This window comes from Zosterops lateralis, assembly GCF_965231275.1.
Source record: "Zosterops lateralis genome assembly, chromosome: 8".
NCBI classification, from domain to species: Eukaryota; Metazoa; Chordata; class Aves; order Passeriformes; family Zosteropidae; genus Zosterops; species Zosterops lateralis.
Genome location: NC_139768.1, coordinates 1,971,411 through 1,993,532, shown reverse-complemented (window position 1 = coordinate 1,993,532; position 22,122 = coordinate 1,971,411). Strand labels below are relative to the sequence as shown.

General features: G+C 44.5%; 1 protein-coding gene across 1 annotated transcript; it reads right to left on the bottom strand.

The window, feature by feature from the left end:
• Positions 1-228: 228 nt before the first annotated feature.
• On the bottom strand, positions 229-16,084 carry SNCG (synuclein gamma). The gene is made up of 5 exons (XM_083866933.1): positions 15,734-16,084; positions 10,868-10,909; positions 9,879-10,006; positions 1,687-1,755; positions 229-616 (listed from the first exon to the last, which is right to left on the bottom strand). Exons 1-5 carry the CDS (start codon positions 15,852-15,854, stop codon positions 587-589), a joined length of 390 nt encoding a protein of 129 aa, XP_083723059.1. The 5' UTR covers positions 15,855-16,084; the 3' UTR covers positions 229-586.
• Positions 16,085-22,122: the final 6,038 nt, after the last annotated feature.

Genomic DNA, 22,122 nt, shown 5'->3' with positions numbered 1-22,122 from the left:
ATTAAAAAGTGAATTTCTTTTTTTCAGCCCTGAGAGACATACAGCCAGCCAGCCTACTTACAGTACTGTCTTAAAAATACAATTTTTCATGTTTCTTCATCTCTTGCAACATGATTTAAGGCCCTTACACTTCTGAGTATTCTAATACTGCACTTTTACAGGAAGAATGCATCAGTTTGGAAGGATCCACATCTAAAATGTGCAAACAAAACCGACAAGACAAAAAAAAAAGGTGTTTAAACACTTTTTATTAGTTAAAAAAAAGAAAAAGTATTTCCACAATGCCTAAAGATCCCAAGTGCCAGTGCATATGGATGCAAGACACAGATTTGTGAGTTCAACCAAAATAGACAAAGCAACTGGGAGGCCAGGAGGGAGGCTGGGAAAGACACACAGCCCAGGACACACCTGCACTTTAATTACAATTAAAGGAGGCTGGCTTACATATATTGTAGGACTGGCTGATGAGGCAAGTGCAAGACTACAGAGCTGAATGTAGTCTATGGACAGTGGGATTTTCCTGTTATGGTGTCAGCTAAAACTTCCATGTATGCTCTTGGAATTGTCTCTTTTGAGCAAGAATTCCCTAACTTGATGGAGCAGCTTCAATTTCACCCTGTGAGAGAAGACAGATAAGAAAACAGGTAAATATTTCCAGTGGAAAACGTATATAAATAAATTTAGGAAAAAAAAAAATCAATGCTGACAGTTACCACACAAACAGCTAGAAAACAATGAGGAGCAAAGGTGATGGAGAAAATAAATGAATTATTCATTCCTTCTGGAAACCAGACGCACTCCTGCTGTAACAGATCTCTGGGGAAAATGAGGGTGTGAATTTACACATGGTGGAAGTCAAAGTAATGTGGGGCCAGGCTCCACTGGCAGGAGTGTCCTGATTTGTGCTCCTGGGTCTGCCCCTGCCTGAGCCAGCCTGACACCAGCCCTGGTGCAAAGATGCATCCAGTGGGATTATGGGCTCCATTTCTGGGACTGGTAGTGGGGGGTGATGGCTGGAGGAAGGTGGTAGACACCAGATGAGACTTTTGGGAGTTTTGGGGACCATGAAAACAGCCTGAGCCTCAGAAAGGCTGAAAACTAGGGGGTTTGGGTGCATGCAGTACTTGTGGAAGGGGCAGACAAAGGCCTTAACACTGAAATTTGTAAAGGAAATATCACACGAGAACCTCCTGTTGTACACGTTGGATAAAAAAATCATCCTTGTTCAAGAGCTTAAAGTGGCCCAGAGACTAATGTTTGATCCAGGGCTTCAAAATAACATTGCAGGTAGAACAGTTCAAAATTAAATGAACTAATTTAAATACAGAAAATTCTACAGAAAAACCTAATTTGTTACCTAAATCTCTTCTAAAGGATAGCTGCAAACAGGAAAAAGCTATTCCAATGTCATGGCAGAACCATAGGACAGCATTAACTTTTATACGTGCATTTACACTCCCAAAATCAACCCAAATCAGGCAGCAGTTTGCAATGTGTCCATCTGTTCCTCATGGAAAATTCCCAAGAAAAGGAAGCGGCGACCACAAAAACAGATGACCCCAGTTTTTTGTCCAATGACTCAGGAAAGTGGGAACCAGTGAGGGGCTGTTCTGGAACCACAGGAGGAGATACTGCCAGGGGGAAAGCAGTGACCCAGAAAGAGGAAACACTCAGGGCACCACTCACCTCCTCTCCAGCGCCGGCCGGGGCTCCCTCTCCCTCCACCCGCGGCTGCTCGGGCACTGCCAGGTCCTCCTGCCAAGTCACAAACAAGATGTTTGTCCTTGCTGCCACATGCAGAGTCATCCCCCTAATCTCAGACAGACTCTGTGAGAAACGGGGTTGAGCACTGCACACACAAGCAGAATTGCAGCTTTAATAGATGGCAGATGCTGCTCGAAATCCATTTTTGATGTGTAGCTGGTTAAAGCAGTTATCTGTGAAAAAGCCAACTTGATTTCTTACAGCCCAGTTTAGGGTCTTTTTCGTACAGAAAATCAGTTCTTTTTCTGTCATTGAGACCAGAGTTTTGACACCTTCAGTGTGAAGAAATTTGGGAGGGACAAATAAATTTACATATAGTAAGGCTATACCCAACCTTTCCCCACATTGTCTTAGCCCAAGCACTCATTGCATAGACTAAAACTCATCAAAGATATAGCAGTACTGTGGTGGTGTTAATGTCATGCTTCAGATAAAATATCATTATCAAAGGGTAAGCTTTTCTTTTTGTTTGAGTCCAGCATTTGCTTAAGTATTTTGGGCTCTTATAGCTACTTGCCTGCATCTTTCAGCTACCTTCCTGTTCACAGAAGAGAAAAGGTTGCATTATCAGGTAATTATGTTAAACACATGGGAAGAGAAGATAAAATCCTGACCATACTGGATGTGCACAGGGGATGGACAGAAAGCAGAAATGCACCTGGGTGGAATCAGTCACTCAGTGAGGGCAGGGGGAAGCAGAAATAGCAGGACCTCTGTAATTTTAGTTGAGTTCACCAGAGAACTCAATTAAAATTACATGGCTTCTCTGTTCCCTTTGAACACACATGCCCAGCAGTTCCCCTGGATGAGTCTCTTCCCACATGAACTCAGGGCCACCACAGATGGAACTAGAGACACATATAGTATGGAAAGGGAAAGTCAATTTTGCATGGAAGGCAAAGATATGAATTTCAACATTTTGGAAACACAAGGCCATCACTCTCTTGGTGCTGCTGCTGATGCAATGCAAATCAATGTCCCTGCCAAACCTACTGTAAATAGAACTTTATGCTTCATGTGTTATGGGGACTCTAGTTTTCTTTCTCACACATGTCCTTGCTTTCCTGCTTAGTCACAACATCCCTGCCATCCCTGCTACTTTTTGGACTGAATTTGGGAAAAAAAGGTGACGTGAAATAAAAAGCAAAGTAGTCAGAGTTACCCAGATACAAGGTAGAGCCCATGAAAATTTAATCTGAAAATTGAATTTCAGATGCATTTGTGGCAGCAAGGGGAGCCAGGAGGTGGAAGCACTGCAACCTGCTTGTCCTACCTCTGGGCTTCCTGCTCTCCATGCAAGCTGCTGTAAGATCAACCCACTGGAGACAAAAAAAAAAGCCAAAGTATGAGCTGCAGCCCTGTACTGATGTCTGTCTCAGCTGCAGGCATTCCTTCATCTCCCTGCTGAGACCAGAGCTGATGAGTCTGTTTATGGAGAGAGAGCACCATGTGCTGCTGGAGTCTCCAGATGAGAAGCACAGCGTGACCATCTTTTCCTAAGGAACGTGCCCTTAACTTGCCCTGCATTGTTGGCTGAAATGATTCTTGCTGGTCCCAGCCTGAGCTGTGTTAAGCAAGCCCAGGTAACCAAATGACATAATGGAAGGCAGTTTCTCCTGCAGGGAGACGTGCAGCTCTTCAGGAGAGGCCACTGCTCTGCTGCAGCCACTCAGTCACAGTCTGTCTGAAATGAGTCAGCTCTCCTGCTGCCAGCAAACAGCTCACCACTCTAAATTTATGGATGCTCATCCAGCCTGTGGCTTTAAAGCACTTTACATTTGCATTTACATTACACTTTGCGTATCTACACCTTATAACTCAACAGTTTGCACTAAGCCAAAGGGGGTAAATAGCCTCAAATTGTATTTTGAAGCTTTACAAACAGATTTTTGACTATTAGGTGGAAAGGAAAGAAACCTCCAATTCAAGCCACTGACAACAGCTGCCAGAGCAGATGTTTCTTTCATAGTGTTTTGCAGGTGGAGTCACCAGCTGCTGTGTGAAATTGTGAAGGTCAGTCAAAGGCAACTCCCTGAGGTGCTGAGCTGCACTGGGAAAACTGGGGAACAGCTCACAGGAGCACAAGGACCAGTGCAGTGCACCCCATCTTTCTACAGGGTATGCCCACCTATTGCTCCTGTGGGCAGGGAGCTCAGCTCTGGTAGATGTGGAGCAGAGGAGAGGCACACCTTTCTCAGGAACGCCCTTGGGACACTGCATCCAAGAGCAATCCAGAGTGGGCTGGAGAATCCCTGTTCAGCCATTGTGCTGCCTGTTAGATCCCTTAGGTCGTGCTCTCTGCCAAGGCTGCTCCAGAAGGCTAAAAATCAACCATCTATTTTTAGAAAAGGAAGCAACTGAGTTTCTGGAGGGTGTTTCTAAACTTTACTGGAGGAACCAGCACAATAGCAGGATGAAGAGGTGTCAGGCCGTGTTAGGGATGTCGCCTCACTGCCTTTTTCTCACCCTGCCCAGAACAGGGAGTAGGAGGGAGGGAGGGCTGCATTCTCCAGCTGGGTGTTAGCTGGCTGGGGATTTCAGAGACTGCTCAGGAGCACAGGAGACAGAGGATGACCTTGTGGTGTAAGGATCTTCACTTTGGACAGATCCAGAAATTCCTGGGCACCAGCTCCAGCTCTAACACTGACTCACAGAACAATGCAGGGCAAGGAAGAAGAGGTGAAAATTCAACTTCCTTAGGGGCAGCAAGAGTTCTGCCATTCCAGCCAGTGCCCATCTCCTCATTTAAAGGAGAGGAGCACTGATGAGCACTCATTTTGCTTTTTTCTGAGAAAAAAAACCCATGAGGCAATTAGCAATGGTCCTCCTGCTCTTAAAGGGCAAGCCAGACATTTCCCCTTAGAAATTACATATTTTCTTAGAAAAAAGAAGTATTTGAAATGGAACAAAAATTAAATATTTCGTTTGCTATGGACTGTTTTCTTCTATTTTCGGGTAGGCAGTTGAATCTTTTTTGCTAGTGAAGAAAGAAAAGTGAAGTACTTGAACATAAGAGTTAAGTGAAACACAAGACCTCAGCATTCCCTCCAAGAATAGTACACAAGCTTTTAAATATTTTATGTGTTTAAAAATATGCTTTTATGTAGGATATATACGGGAGATCTATATAAATAAAATATTTCACTAAGGTTATGAAACAGAGACACATGTTCAGCCATCACTAATTAAAAACTCAACAAATTAAGACCTGCCATTTATAAAAATATTCCTGTGCAATGCTAAGGGATCTTAAATAGACTGTGCTATAGGCTTCTGAGTTCAGATATTTTAATAAGTTTTTAAAAAAACTGATTTTAAAAGCCCAGAAATACTGGAAGAAATTAATTACAATTTAATTCCTCAGAGTTCTCATTTTCACAGGATCTATGAAATTCCCTTTTTCAGCTCTTCAGCAATTGACTTGTCCACTGTCTGAGTTCATACACAAAGTGGAATTTATATTTTTTTCTATATGATCTTATAGATCAGTGGGAGTTTTATTGCTGTCCCCAAATATTCAGACATAAACAACCTTACTAAGATAATCTTCATTATATAACAGAGAAAGCAGTCCAAATATTGGCTGCTGGAATATACTCATCAAATCTCAACAAATTCAGTGGCAAGCAAGATTTCATTATTATTATTGTTATTATTATTATTATTATTTTAAGGCTGTAAAGCCAGAGAGGTTCACTGGCAGCCTAATCTGCTACAAATTCAGGAACCTTCAAAAGGCCATCTATTGCATAAGGTGGAGAGGTTCAGCCTCCTGTAGTGCTCCTGACCTTGGGTGCTGGAGCAAACACGATGCTGCCTGGCAGCAGCCCCAAACCACTCCCCAGGAAAGCCTCAGGCAGCCTGGCAGGTCCTGTGGACGAGCTGTCCTGGATGGGATTCAGGCTCAGTGTGCTCAGAGTGACTCTGACAGCTCTGACCAAGGGCTCCAGCCTTGATTAAAGCAAGTGGACCCACCAACGGGACAGACAGATGGGCATGCAGCATTCCTGTTTTACCCTAAAAATCCAGGTAGACTTTTGGGGTGGCTTTGTTTTTATCCAGCTCAGAGTCAGACTCTCTGAGAGACTCCTTATGCTTATGCAAATGATACACACTTATCCTATGGGATTGCTGGGGTACAGCCTTGAGCCATGAAGCACATCCATGGCCTTGCAGGTTTTAAGGCTTCACCAGTGCCACTAACTCAGCTATGCTGCATGGGAAAATGTCTGCCTGGATGCACTAATGAGACTGAGAGTGAAGCAGAGAAAAAGTGTCTGTAGGCAGAGTGCCCCACTCCATGGCACTTTCAAAAACACATCTTGTGTTCCATGACATGTGGAAGGATACCACTGCATCAACTAAGTATGGGGAAGCTTGAATACAAAGGGGAACAAGTTTCAACTATTCATTCTACTTGATTGTTGGCTACTTTGGCTGCTGATTCCCCTGCTCCTCCTGCTCAGCAGCTCTGCCTTTGGTGGCTTCTCAGATGCCCTTGGTTGCTCTCTCCTAGTGCCACTTGCCAATCTAACTTGAACAGGAAGGTCACTCAGTTTCTGCTCCTAATTCCCTCCGTGCAACAGACTGTCTTTGCACTGGAGGCGTTGCAGGGTGTAGGTGAAAGGAATTAAGGCCACGAAGAGCAGCCTTTCACATCCAGGATGTGCAGCTGTTGTGAAAGAGATGAGGCATGGCGTGGGTGAGGCCCTCGTGCCCCAGACCAGGTGCACAGGAATGCTGTGATCCAGCACCCAGCGATGGCACAAAACTGACAAATGCTTGTTTAATTAATGGGGCGAAGTAAAAGAAAAAAAGATCAGACCCAATTCAAAGTGACAGAGTCATGAACTGACAACGAAACCATAAAATCTGACAGGACAAATAGATCTAAAGGGAAGATTTAGGTGGAGGGTGCAGGGAAGCATCAGTTCCAAACCCTGAGGGACATTTTGAGAGCGTGTGTATGTACATGGGCTTGGTCCCAGGCACGTGGTGTCTGCATTGCAGCAAGCTCTGTGCTGTGTCATACAGACCAAGAACTAATCCTCTTCTAAGACAGGGATATTTAGTGGGTGGTTATCTCACTGGAATCTCTTATTGTCCACCCCAGGGATGGGTGCAAAGCCACAGACAGAATGCACTACTGACTGGTTTCATTCCTTTTTGTATCAGAACAATCGTGGAGGGTTTATAATATCTTAATTTACAGATTTTTTTAGTTGATACTTAAAAACGCCCCCACATGAGTCAATACTTCCTTGTACTCAGCAGTGACCAGGTCAGTGCCAAAGCCCCACTAGGCAGTACCAGCACAACTCAAGGGTGTTCTCATGTGGTGCTTGGCACCCTTCCATAGGTGTAGGGTTACTTCAGCCCCATTTCCTTCTCTGTGGCTCTGAGTGCTTCCCCACAAGGGCAGTAAGGACCAGCAGGCTGCTGGGGTGTCCCCATTTCAGTGCCTGCCATGACACAACAAAGGGCTGAATTCTTTCCCATGGCCAAAGTCACCATCTGATACACCTGCACCCCACGGCTATCCTGAGCAAAACTTAACCCAAAACCCTTGGAGTACCCCTCTCCTTCCTAATGTGTGCCTGCCACTGATCCCAGCTGCCAAATGCACAGATTAAATGTCATCAAGCTCTCTGTAATTGATATTAATACAGGGAATGCTCAGCATTCTAGGCCACTCAAGTCCCCAACTTGAGTCACCCTGAGCACTGCTCAGTGCCCTGCATTCACAGATCCCTGGCACTTTGAACAGCCCTTCTATAGCAGGGAACAGCACTGGAGATGGCTGAAAACCCAAATAAGATGTTGGCAAGTGCTCTGTGCAATTAGAAAAAAGGAGGATGGTATGGAGCACAAACAAGTCTCAAGACTGGATCCTCTCTCAAACTTCTGGGGCTGAAATGCTTGTGATGATTCCAGGATTATAACAGTGGGTATTCACTGTTTAAACATTTAAAAGCTATACATTATCACTCTTGGTGTATCGCAAGTGGGTCTCCCACATGCATTACAGTGCCTGGTGCTGCTATTGGCACACTCTGCCTGCATTTCCATTAGCAAATTGTGTAACATGATAGGAGCAGTTCTGGAGATAAAACAGCTGGTGCTGAGAGCCCAGCACAACTCCTCATACTCCCTTCAGGGCCCTCCCTCTGGAGCAGCTTTGGCTCCATGGCAATTAGCCATTAGCAGTGGGGATGCACTTGATGTGCATGGGGAGCTCAATCTTCTGTGTCTAGCTGGATCTAAAAGGTGTGTAGCTACATGCTAAACTATGGTGAGTATGAATAAAAGATTTGCACTCCTAAGCTGAACTAAGCCAGCAGAACAGATGAACCCTCTTTCACAGAAACAAATGTTTTTCCTGGATTTTTTTCTCCTGTGATTTGTCTTGTTTTTCTCCTGTTTTCAGTCTGCTGCCCACCTCTGCTGTTTGGCATGACACCATGATACTGTATCCAAAGCAGTTTCCTGGCTCCATTTAGTCTGCCCTTTAGCATGTGACACATCCTATTTTTTTATTTCTTAATCAATCTCCATTTTAATGGAAGACATCGGAGTAACAATTCAGGTGCTCTCTGGAAAATCTGCACTGGTTTAAATTCTGAAATCAGCTGTAAACTGCAGCTGTCAGACTTTGAGGTGGGGTTCTCAGGGGGAAAGGGGAAGAGGATTTCTGCTGTTCACTCCTTGCTGGAGGGGAGAGAGTTCACTATCTGCAGCAGGGATTCCTACCATCAGCAAATTCCTGGATCAGCCATCCCATGGTGAGTCATAAGGTAGGACGGGGTATCCTGGCCCCATGGAATTAGGAATTGCTGTTTGCACTCCTGAAGCCTAACTGCTGTTCCCTCTGGGAACAGAGATTAAACCTATCCCAAGGGCTTAGCAGAACTCCTGTATCTGCCCTTTTCACAAGCTTTCAGGAGGACGTTTTGTGTCACTTGTAACTGCTGTTCTCCTCTTTTGTTAGGCTATTCTCTCAGGATTTATATGCCGTGTAGAAGTTTTGTTTCACATCACAATGTGTTTATGTGCAGGTCAGGAAATTAATCAGCCGAACAATTAAAACAATTTTGGCCAGCCTGGCTTCGCTTTGATTCTGGGTTTGGGTTTGTTGTGACTCACAAAGCTCATGTGGCCATCAACAGCACCGATCACACTCTCTGAAGCTGGGAAAGAGAGATGTGCTGTACAAATGGGTGCTGTTTGTTACCAAAGCATCTTCTCTAATGATCAGCACTGCCTCCATCTAAGCAGCTGTTCTGCTCCTTAATCCCCTCACTTGAAGAAGCCCCGTTAGTCAAATTAGGCTGGAGGACAGAAGACGCCTTGTCTGAATGTGGCTTAATTCGTACACAATTTGGGTCGCAGGGCCTTTTATCAATAAACACACGGTTGTTGTCAAACCAGCACGGAGCAGAACAGCAGGGTCAGGCTTTCTGCAGCAACCAGGCTGTGCCTGACTTGCTGCTGCCCTCTGCTGCCTCTGGGCGAGGCTGAGCATCCCACCAGCACAGCACAGGGGTCAGGGTGAGTGCTGCTCCTGTGCCTCCCCACCCTGCACATCCCTGAGCTCTGACTCAGCCCAGGTGCTCACTGCAACCCACAGACATTTCTACTCAAGTCCCGGGGAAAAATCTACATTCTACATTTGTAAGAAAATGGAGAGCCAGGCTCTTGCCAGCAGTGCCCACTGATGGGATAAGAGACAACAGGCACCAAATCATTAATGTGTCCACCTGAACAGAAGAAAACAATTCTCTTTTTTCCTGTGAGGGTGGTCAAACACTGGCACAGATTGCCCAGGGATATTGTGGAGTCTCCTTCCATGGAGGTATTCAAAACCCAGTGAGGCAGTCCTCTCTCATTGGCCCTAAGGGGGTTGGACTAGATCACCTCAAGGGGTCCCTTTCAAACTAAATTATTCTCTTACTATATTAGGCATTACATGATAATATTAAGTATTAGACAAAAGCAGATATTGCTGAAAACCTTCCATGAAATAAGTAAAACCATCAACGGTAAATGTTTGCAGGTAGTTTAAGTGTAATCCAAAGGTTCTTCTGTCTTGCCCGTCACAGAAGAAACAAACACACCTTTTTTACAACTCCTGTAGTGGCCACGATGGTCTCTGCTCCTTCTACAGTCTTGTTTGCCACCGTGTTCACACTGGCTACTACAGCTTCTCCCACCACGTTGGCCTGCTCTTTGGTCTTCTCAGCAACTGCAGTTTCAACAAAAGCAGAGAAGTCAGCAAACTAGACACTGCCAGAAGGTTGCCAAATTATTCCCTGGCATAACAAAATGATTGCATTGATGTAAAAGAAGAAATTAGCCCTGGTGCAGTCCTTGTTTGGGTTTTTTAGATGAGATCACGTCTGAATTTAGATCGTGTGTGTGAGGATTTTTGTCTGGCACAAAATGATGCTTAGAAAGCAGCACTGCAGCCTGTCAGTTTTTGTGAGCAACTGGAGAATGAAAAATTCACTGTCAGACACTAAGAGAGGACAGTGTAAATAAGGTATTTTGCACTGCAGACAGTGCATGACCTCTTCCAGGTTACCTTCTGTTGATTTAACACCCCTTGGCAGAAAACAACAATAGTTAGGAAATTCTCCAGGGAAAGGATCCATTCATCCTCAGGACAGTTGGTACGGCTGCTCTGCCCTGGAGCTGGGGGTACCCTAGAAGGAGTCCTTTGGGTCCCTGACTCTACAGTTGCTTCACAGGACTCTCCCAAAGATCTCAGTTTTGCCCAGACAGGATCTGACACAAGTAAATCCTCTCTGCGTGCAGGGCTGTGCACCTGACATTGTGAAATGTCTAAATTGCTGTGAATCATCCCAGTCTGCCAAGTAACCTTTGCTAGATTTTTTTCTGACCTACTCTAGTGATTAAATATTTTCTCCCATCCGTGTCCACTGCAAATGCCAGACTCTGAACCATCACTCCTGGCAGGCAGCTCCATTCATCAGTGGGAAGGTCAGGCAGATCACAGACCTCCCCCCTGGCAGGGGTGATGCCCTTCCCAAGGGGTCTGACAATCACCACAGATCTCCACATCCCCCTCGGGCTCTGCTCTTACCTGAGGTCACACTTTGCACGACTCCCTCCTTGGTCTTGGTGCCTGTGAAAGGAAACACAATCCATCAGTGCTGCCTGGAAATGACACCCTCATTTCTGGACACAGGTGGCTTCCTGCTCCAAGGAAGTGCAGTGGGGAGCTGAGGTATCAAGCTGCTGGTACCTCCTGCTCAGACACAAACTGTTTGTAGAGTCAGAAAAGAGACCAGCTTCCCTCCACAATAAAGTACCTTTGTGTTGACACCTGGAGAGCTTCAACAGAAAATTCTCTGGAGATGTCTAGACCTAAAAAATCTTGATTATGAAAAATTGTCCCTGCAATATTTCCAAAATGAGCAGTTGAGTGGTGGTAAATCAACTTTAAGGTGGTTGTAAAAATGACTGTAAATAAAACCACCTGGTAACATCTCACTTACTTCACTCTTGCAAGACAAGAAGCCACGTCCATGACTCTCCCCTGCCCTTCAGCAGGATACTTGGCTGCAGTGGTCATTTAAAGTCTCATTCTATACCACTAATAAAGACTCTGGAGAAACCTGAGACTGAATTTACAGACCCACCACCTTGGTATGTAGGTGTCCTACATCCCTGCTTAGATTCCCAGTTCGGTGCCTCAGCATAGGCTGTAAGTGCCTGCTCACAGCAATACACAGAAAGCAGATGGTTTTGTCTCAAGTTATGAAAATACACCATATGTATGCTTACATTGTAATTTATCTTGCTGTTCTCAATGCAGAAAAGCTATAAGGATGTGAAGGCATTCAGTCTGCAACACAAATAGCCCTAAGGAATAATTAATCTCTGTGATTTCCTCCACGCTTGAAGTGACAAGCTATATCTCCATTCCACTTGGTGCTGCAGCAGGTAAGGTAAATCATATGGCAGATGGGCAGCCCTCATGGTAACTAGGTGCTTTACACATTAAAAAAAATAAAGGATCATATTTATCTCTCTTGGAAGTTAAATAAAACACGAGCCAAAATATTCCACTAGTCCCACTTTACTGTATATTGCAAATCATCTGCACCTATATAGGTTCTCTTCAGGTTTCCCATACTGATAGAACAAAAGGATTTCTATGGCCAACTGTCAAAATTATAATAGTGGACAACAACCAGGCAGATTTTTGATTCCATGATAGTGGAGCATCCATGGGTGTGGTGGGAGAAACCAGTTACAAACCACAGCTCGTTCTCATTAACAGCCTGAGAAGCAAAACAGGTGCAGTGCCCTGATAACAACAAGTCCAGCCCAGCTCTGCCCTGCCTGATACATGTTATGTATTATTGAATGTAATTCTCAATTGTTGATTTATTTTGGTGGTTGCAATGTTTGCTTGGGGCAGAACAAAACTCTTCTACTACAATACGCCCTCAACATTTCACTCCACCCTCCCAAAGAGTCTTAGAAGCCAAGAGATGAAATCTTTGTACCCTTGTTACTGCTGTAAGCTGCAGTTCCTGGTGACACACATGGTACATGTGCAAGTCTCAGGCCACGAATGTGAGCCCCTGAATGGGCCAAACACACAAGGTTCAGTTCAGACACCATCCTGCCTCGTTTTCCCTCCCAGTACCATTCCAAGAAAATACTGCCATGGTATTGATTTGGCATACAAGGTTGTCTCATATCAGACTCAGATGCTCAAGCTTAGCCCTTGGCTGATTTTTGGTCAAACAGCAGTTGATGGGCAAGCAAAGTACATGATTTGCTGCACCAGCCCTTCATGCCTTTGCAGTTTTGCAGTAAAGATGCTTACTGAGACAAGAGCTGCACTTTTATATGGTTTTTTTGCCAGACTTCTAAGGTGACAGTCTGAGCTCAATTATTTTACAGGGGAGGGGAGTGGGCTGGGTGCTATATATGCGGATGGAAAATAATTCCAGAAAGGAGGGATGCAGATGAAGAAAAAGCATCCAAATCCAATTCATGACAGAAGCAATGTCATTGGGAAGAGTCACTGCTGCAGCCTGGGGAGAGCTGGCCTCATCCTCCCAGCCCAGCCACACCCGATGACTCAGGCTCCATCCATTCTGCACCGCATGAAACCCGACCTTCCTGCACACACTCCTGCCAGCAGCCCGCATCTGTTGAATCAGAAAGCAATCACCTGATGCTCAATCTCATTTCACTCATTAGTCCTTGCCTGCAGCCTCTGTACCCAGAATTAAAAGTTCATGCATCCTGTCTCCTCTGAGTGCTGTGAGTCATCCACAAGAGCCTTGGGACCGCCAGGGAGGGATGGGGCTGGTGGAGCCTGTGCCCGGGAGAAGGTCTACAGCATAAAGGGATATTTTGACGTGCATTAAGTCCTGCAGGAATCACTCAGTTTAAACACAGCGTGTTGGGCCTTTCTGCAACACACACGGTGGAAAACCATTCTGGAAAACCAGAAATGCATTCTGTGTTGAGGTTTCCTTATAGCATTAAGCAGTACTAATGACTCAACACTCTGCTGTGGCTTTGCATTAAATTCATCAATGAACTTCAGCATCTCTTACACCCCTATTCAAAGCATATCAAAAAAGACAGCCCACTGAACCAACTGCTGGATCCACACTAACCATGCAGGGATCTCCTGACACTTCAGCACACTCAGAGCCTGTTAAAATGTGGATGGTGATTTCACACCGTGCAAAGGTGACCCATGAGACAAGATTTCTCTCTCTTTGCAGGCACTCTCTTCTCTACCCCACTGGTTCAGCAAGGCCAGTGGCAGGGCAGGAGCACTGCATTGCAGGCTTAGCACAGGAGGGAGGCATCTCCAGCTCTGTGGGAGCTGATCCTGTGTGGATCAGAGGGGGAATGAGGGGCCCACAGTGTCCCAGTGATGCTGTCCACTCCTCTGAGTGAGCATTATCTTCTTCTCCTGGGCAGCAGCAAGTGACTCACCAGACACGGTGGTTGTGCCCAGACATTTGGAATCCTCCTCAGAGAGTCAGCAGTGAGTTAACACAAACCTGAATAAAAGTCAGGGATCCACTTCATCCATCCTAGGCCCTGGGGATTTTGCTCTTTCCTGATGTTCTCAAAAGACCCTTGAGGTTCAATACAGTATTATTCTCTCCTAGCATCCAAAAATTCAAGTCTCATCACCTAATGCTCTAGATGAAGCTGCTGGGATAGGGCTCTGCAAGGGAAGAAGCAAGGAAGGATAAGTTCAGGTCTCTGATTTACTCTTTATGTGGCACAGAGTGACAAAAGGCAGCGTGAACAACATACTCATCATTCCAGTTTTAACCAATATACCTCACCTCCACCTTCTCTGGCTATTTAAACAAAACTCCCATCTTATGAGCTAATCAGCATCTGGCTTGATTTTCCTGCCTGTAAAAGACTGAATTTTTCCTAAAGGGCTGAGCTTCCCAACAGGAACTGAATCAGGCCAAGACAAAGCTCTGTCCAGTGCATGACAGGGCAGGAACCAGCAATATACCAACGACCAAACCAATAAAAGGAGAAAGCACTTAATCCTCACCTTGATCCTTATTTGATCCTCATTCAGAGATTAAGGTTTCAAGGCTTTTAGTTCTAGGCTCATAGAAAACTTCATTGAAAAGGTCAGAATCTCCTAAAGAGACACCTTGGCTGTGCTACAAGGAAAACCAGGTCACAGTATGGAGCTGTACAACGTGACTGAACAGATATGTGAGAAATTATGTATAAAACCTCTGAATAACCCCAACACAAGTCAGATCTGGAAGCAGGTGGAGCAGTAATGATGCCACAATGTGACACCCATATGTGACATTTCTTAGACTGGTGTTTCACTTACTGTAGTTAGTTGTTTACAGGGATGCTGCTTACCTTTCTATCTTGTGGGTCAGCTTCAAATTGAAATGTGAACTGTTACATCCGTTCATTCCCAGCACATCAATAAATAAGTATTTAAAAATTCAAGATAAAGACATTACCAGACCTTCTGCATACAAATTTTGTATTTCATTTGCAACATACAAATATATATCTGTAGCTATTGGCAATGAAACAGTTTTAAATATAGTAGCTAAGTACAGCTGTGGATGTTGCAGTATGATAGCAGGAAGAGCCTTCATGTAAACTTTCCTGCAAAAAGAAACACTCCCACATCCAGCAAAAATAACGAGCTGAAATGCAGTAATCAGCAGTGAGATAATCAGTCTTGGGAACCTAAGACTCTTTAGTTTGTATTATATGGAATATCTGACCATCCAGCCATATAATTGCATGTGCTAGATAAGTGGAGATAGTGGGTTTTGAGGGTGACCTTGGAAGAGGAGGTTTCAGCCCATTAACTGTGAAAGAGGTCTCTGGGCAGGACATCAGGCACACTGTTTTCCAGATCCTATTCTTTGGGCAAAAGGAATTTGGGCGTCTCTTGTAAAGCAAGATTAATGTGTGCATGGGCAACGAAAGAGGTCGGTGAACAGGAGAAGGGTTTCAGGACAAACCCATTTGTTTGTGGGGAAACAGATGCATCCTGCAATCCCCTCTTGTAACACCGTTGGCTCCTCTCAGGGACCTCCTCAGTGAGTCCCTCCCAGTGTGGAGGTGAGGCAGAGACCAGCAGGGCTTACTTGTCTGGGGAGTGCCTGACTCACCCTGCAAACAATCAGTGAATAGTCAAACAAACCTTACACCTAAGCGTCTGCTCCTTAACATCGTTCTGCCTTCCCTGAGGTAGTGGTTTCTACATCTAACCTGGGGAAACTGAGGCACAGGGAGGCTTTGGTACCCCAGGTTTACACAGCAACTCTGCAGAGCTCAGGATCTTATCCAGACTATCCTGCTGGTCACTCCCAAGCTTCAGCCACAATATCATTTCCCCAGACTTTCTCAGAGACAATCTATGCAGCTCAAAAGTAGATCAAAACTAGTTCTCTCTTACCTACATACATTACCCCTTCTTTGGTCTTCTCTGCAGCCTCTGTCACTCCCTGCTTGGTCTTTTCTGCAGCAGCCACCACACCTTCTTTAGCAATGGAGAAACCTTTCTTAAAGACATCCATTCTTGTTGCTTGTTAGGGTATGATCTGGGCTGATCTGAACGAGGGAGCAAAAGCAGCAAAAAGCACCTCGAGGCTGGGACTGCGAGATGCAGCTTCACTCTCGGCAGATACTCAGCTCCTCTGGCAGGCTCTGCCTTTGCTCTCCCTCCTGTGCTGGATGAAGGCAGTGTGGCAAAGCTCACAGCCCTCACTGGCTCTTATTGATGAAGTGAGCTGCAGTGTAGCCAATGCCTGTGTACAGCTGATACTGAAATATTAATGATACAGATCTGCTTGGGAAGCTTTGAGAAGGGAGGGGGTAAGGAGGACGACAGCAGTAGGTAAGGAGCTGTCTGGAGAATTTCCAGACAAGAAAGAGCTTTTAAAATCTGCTGCAATGCTCTCAGTGAAGGATGGAGAATTTAGCAGAAGAGCTGAGTTCCTGAAAGGGCATCTCCATGAGGCTGCAGCAGGAGCAAAACACCAGAGCTCCTGGGCCCCAGAGGGTGGAGAGCATGTAATGCTGACAGAGTTTGTAACAAACAAACAGGGTCAAGGTTTCTTGGTCTGGCAGTTGCCAGACCCCACCCTGCACAAAGCAGTAACAAGAACACTATTTCTAGTAAATCCTGAGGAAAAGGGAGCCAGCTACAACTTGGTGCTCAGGTGAAGTGAGCTTGAAGTCCCACCTGCTGTGTTTTGTCAAGTGTGAAGTCATTCTGTATAAATTGTGGGGTTTGCTCAGCTGTACATCCCATTACAATGGTTCCTTTCTGAAAAACCAGACGCCTGTTGGGGGAAATCCTGTTTCCTATTTGCTCCTCTGAGTTGCTGTAGACAGAGCCCTGCTCCTCCACCGCAGAGTGAGACAACACCTCACACTCAACACCATCCCTCACGTCAGAGCTGCTGCTGCAGAGCACAGTAGGGCCACGACAGCCAGCACAGGACTGACTGGGGAAACCTCACACAGGATCCATCCAGCCTCAAGGCCTGGCTAGGAAAAAATACCATTTAATCACAGTTGGATATCATAATGTATTTGCAGTTAAACTCAAGCTAAAGTGTTTCCTGAAGTAGATGCTAAGTGGCCCAAATCAGCTATTGCCCTGCCAGCAAAATGAAGTTCAGTGCTAGCTGTGAAAGCAATTGCTGGTGCAGCAAGGAGATTTTTAATTTATTATTTTTAATAATGCCAGATGTGAAGCTACAGAAGCCACATTGCATCAGCCTTTGAGCCCAAAGCATGACCTGCTTTGGCTGTTTTTTCCTCACCAGACAAACAGAATATGAAATCCAGAGGCTGAGCTGTATTTTGGAAAGATAGCACAGCACAATGTCATGGAGTGCAGTGGTCTGCAAACCACTGCTGCCAGAAGTTATCAGCCTGGAAGTGTCAGATGGGGAATGACTACGCAGAAAAAAAGTCTGAACAAAAAGAAGTCATATCTTGCAGACATCTACGTACACTGCAGACATGTACACAAACATTGCTCTTACTGTGGAACTAAGAATAATTCTTCAGTCTTTGGAAGTCGATTTTTTACCCCATACTGAAATTATTGAAAAGCTGTTCATCTGGGAAAACAACATATACAGTCCTTAATCTTTTTATCACAAATAAGCTTCCTTATTATAAATGAAGAACAAATTTCCATCTGAATATAAAGGAGCCAAATCTCTGTCAGACTGATGAATTTATCAACTGTTAATTTTAAAAAGTGCAGGAATCAGAGGAAGGCCAGCACAGCATACCAATCATTAGAGGAGCTCATGTAGTTCCAGAATGTTGCAGCAAGAAGTGGAAAAGGTTTTTCTTACCATCTGTCAAAATTCCCCCTAGGTGGTTGTTGCTGTGGCTGGTGCTCCTTCCTGCTCCCAAGGTGCTCTTAAATTGAGGATATCTGCACCTTACCTTGCCATACAAGTGGTTGAACCTCACTGCTCCTGGAGCCAGTCACAAAACTGGCACAGGCAGGAGTCTTGTTTTAACCACGTTCGCTAAAAAAATAAATTTACCATCATTGGGAATTGCTCCAGGGCCTATTTCCTTTTTCACCAGGCTTTCAAAGACCATTAAAGCAGAGCACAGACATTCCCAGGGTTATGAGTTTTACTGGTATTTTCAGGAGAACACCAAGGCTGATAAGGCCGAGTGAGAAGTGTATCTTGGTTTCGTTCAGCTATTGTTCTGTCATTGTGATTTGTACAATTCAATTTTACGTGTTTTGCATTGCTATAAAAGGTAAAAAAAATGCACAAAATATCCAGCCATCCTGGGATGTGAAACATGAATCATCACCAGATTGAATTAGCCTCAAGTGGGATACTCCTTTCCTGCCTTCTCCTGCCCCAATGACCTTGGGAAAAGGCTCACAAGACACATTTCAATGCTGTTGGATCCCTCCCAGGGAGCAGGCAGTGTGCACAGGCATTGTTTTACCTTGAAACCTTTTGAGGAAAGCTCTGGACTCAAGACAACATCGATCTATACAGGGCAAGCATCCATAATGGCTCCTCAAGGTTTGCCACCTCCAGGCAACTGCAGGATTCTTCTACTCACAGCAGAGGATTCAGTCCCAGTTTGTTGCCAGTCCTACCTCAGACAGAACCAACAAGAGTTAACACAAGCTACCTTGGCTTTAAGATTTTGTTAGAGACTTAACTTTGTGCTAGGTAAGGTTCCCCCTTTGTATCAGGTAAGATAATCAGCAGCTAAGGAGAAAGGCCTTCAGCAGATAATTCAGAGACCCCAAGTTCCTATCTCACATTTTTCTCTGTTTTCTGCCTTGCAACAATGGGAGAAGCCAGTTAAGCTACATTGCTGTAAACAAAGCTGTATCAAAAACATTTGGCTGATCTGCATAATGCCAAAAGAAAGCCTTGTGCAATGACAAACCATTCACTTGATGTTCATTTAAAGTTTGAATTGTGGCTGCTCAGACTTGGCCATTGAGCCTCTTGCTGGATAACAGCAGAGTTTCTTGAAACTTTCCCTGAAAGAAGCAGTTCCCCACCTCTCATGTCCCTCCACTTGTCCCTGGGTGTTGGTGGCTGACACCTGCTCTGTGCAATGTCTGCCAGCATCTCTGGAATATGGGCAAGAGAAATCTAACTCAAGTCTCCTTGTTCCCAAAGCACTTCCCAAAGAAGGCAAAGAAAAGAATGTAAAGCAGAAACCAACATTCCACGTCCTCTACTGTCTTTTCCTTTGTGCCTGCAACAGATTAAACAGGATTTTACTTCATTTGGGTCTCTTCCTTCTTGAATTTTCCCAGCTGCAAGCTCCTCTGTCCACAAAGCCTTAACCTCATCCTTTAACAATGAACTTATGCTGGACACTAACAGCTGACAAAGTCATTTTACTGGATGAAAGGAGTGTGATTTGGTCATATTCTATTGAAGTATTTAAATGGTGTATGATATTGTTTGAAAGACAGGTAAGGTAAGGTAAGGAAAGACAGACTGCTTTTGTGGCTGGTAAATATCCTTAGTTGAGGAAGTTTTTTTTTTTAATGAAGAATAATATTGACATTAACAGGATCGAACCTTGCTATATATAAACAGAAATCCTTCCTCTCTCTCTCCATTTATGAAAACTTCAAAATGCAGAAGGGAGAACTGTCACAGATCTATCATTTCCATGCCCTAATGAAAACAAGCAGTTGTCTGACATCCTTTGGTAAACAGTTCAGGCCTTGAATCCCTGCATGTACATTTGCATAGGTAATGAGCTAATTTCCTTAGGCAGGGAATGAATAACCCAGGGATGAGCCATCTTTCAGGAACGCACACAGGCATGAGCCACACGCAGCACACAGAGTGCTGCCAGTACAGCAATCTCCTGTGACTGATCTCTGCTGTCAAATACCACTGATAGCTCTTGAGCAAACCATTAAAAATACAGGCAACGAGAATTCATCTTCTCCCTCAGATGGACAGAGCAGCAAAAGGAATTGCTCTCTAGCCCTGCAGGCTCCTCCTGACACTCATCTGCACACACATGAGCATGCACAGGCAAGGGATGAGACAGCATTTTCCACATCTAAATCCCAGTGCCTAATGAGAAGTTATCCCCTTGCTGTGCAGCTATCAACAAAATTGTCCTCCCAGATATAAAATCCTTTCAGTTATTCAGTCTGCTTCAGAGATTTGGATATATGACTCTAAAGCAACACCTGCTTTCCATCTTTCTTGCTTTGTTAAACATTTTTTCAAGGTTTTTCTTTTACTTTTAAATACACAGATTTGGATTTTAGGTCTATAATTAAGAGTATTACAGAGGAGGCAGTGAATCTGGAAAGACAGAAAAGAAACAAACAAATTCATCAGGATCTATTAAGTGCAAAGTGAATTTCTAAGGGCTGTTTCTCCAGAGACACGCTGACTGGAACAGCCAGAGCCTTTGCTGCCCAAGTAGGGCCAAGCCATCGATCACAGGCATTGTTTGGCACTGTTTACTCTGAGCTTGCCCACCTCCCTTCCAGCTGCAGCTGCAGGGCTCTGACCCTAAACAAAAGGAAAGGAGCCAGGATGAGATTTTTGCACCTTAAGCAGATTACCCAGGAGACGCTGCTGGCATTTGACCACTTGGTTCTGGAACTGCAAACAGGACACTGAGTTCTTGGGGTGGGAAACATCAGAGGGGGTTAAGAGCTGTGTTTAATGGAAGTGGTTAGAATTACCAGACAACACAAGAGCAGTCCTGACACTTATTGGCAAAGTCCCCAGGCATAAGTGATCGATCTGGTATAACTGGCAATATCAACTCTTTAAAGACTAGCTGGAAGGCCGAAGAATAGTTTGAACACTTTGAGGAAAGTACTTTCCAGAAATACTTGGAGGAAAAGCATTTCCATGAATAAGAGCACAGAGGGAAGAAACAGTCAATAGTGACTGGGGATGAAGAGTGGAGGAACAACATATTTTAGCCAGCTGAAAACCACTGAAATCTTGTGAGAACTACCAGAGCATCTCCAAACATCCCCACACCAGTATAACATCACTTAATGGGTTTCAAGTGTATTTTTTGAGTAAACACTTCACAATAACACTTCACAATAACACTTTCTGAACTATCTTTTAAATTGATTTAACTCACTCATTTTTTTATCAGAACAGTGGTGCCCAGCTCTGTAAGGTACACCAGGACTAATTAGAACTGAAGAGTGACTAAATATCTACTGATGTTAGCTGGTGCACAGATGTCTTTGTCATTTACAAAGCACCTCCTAGACAACACTGACCTCAGACAGCAATGAGCAGGTTGTTACTGCAAATATAAGTCTGTTTTCCATAGTTCCATGCTGAGGCAACAGCTCATAGAAGAAAAGTAGAAGAAAAAAAAAAAAAAAAAAAAAAAAAAAAAAAAAAAAAAAAAAAAAAAAGGAAAATTGTGGTGTATCTCATTCCTGAGTAGGTACACTCCTCATACCTGTTCCTCTACAGATATATAAAAAACCTTACAGCTCATTCTGCCAGCAAATCTGATGTTCTGGGCCAACAGTATAACCTGAATATGTTACTCAGACACCACAAATTACAACACTTGTTAGACAAAAATCTCAACTACTGCTCAGTAAGGAAGTTCCTTGGAATAATGAATGCCTTTCATGTGTCCATGGCAGCATCCCATGCTATGCCTACCACAAGGAAAGTGACATCAGCCCTTGCCTTGCTTTATTTAGCATCTTTCATGACCACTACCAAAAATCTGTCATGCTAAATTATTAACCTGCAAATCTGTGCCTGCTGCACCATTACAGGGGTACAGAAAACAGGTTCTTGCACCTGGAGGAGCAGCAGATGTTCTGAGCCAGGAGGATGGCAGAGAAACTCTGCCCCATCACTTGGGAGGAATCACACCCACAAAGAATAACTCCAATACCTGCAGCACAAAGTGACTTCTCTGCAAGGCAGGATCTCACTGCAGGTCAGGTTATGAGCCTGTTTTGTCTCATGTTTGCTTCAGTTCCTTCCTGATAATGGTTTTAATACGTAAACAAATAGAATGCTTAGGTCACATCCAGTTACTTGTGAGAAAAGGACATTTCTCTGTGAAACATGAAATATTGACACATTGACATGCCTTACAGCAGGATGCATACAATTCTGAAATAAAAGCAGCAGGAAGGAACAGAGGGAAGTTGCTAATTTTTTTCAGTCTTCAGTCCAGACCTTGTGATTTCATCTCCCTGGAGAAGTGACTGCTACAGCAAGAGCAGGTTTTCCCTCAGAATTAGCAAAATCTCTCCCTGCCTGGCCCCACATGCTGCTGTCACTGCTCTTA

Bases quoted from the DNA above. Each gene is read 5' to 3' on its own strand.
- SNCG (XM_083866933.1), bottom strand. From the start codon at position 15,854: ATGGATGTCTTTAAGAAAGGTTTCTCCATTGCTAAAGAAGGTGTGGTG. The intron at 10,007-10,867 runs GTAAGAGCAGAG...TTGAAACTGCAG, and splicing joins CGTGCAAAGTGTGACCTCAG to TTGCTGAGAAGACCAAAGAG. The intron at 617-1,686 runs GTGAGTGGTGCC...CTTCTCTCACAG, and splicing joins CGGCCGGCGCTGGAGAGGAG to GGTGAAATTGAAGCTGCTCC.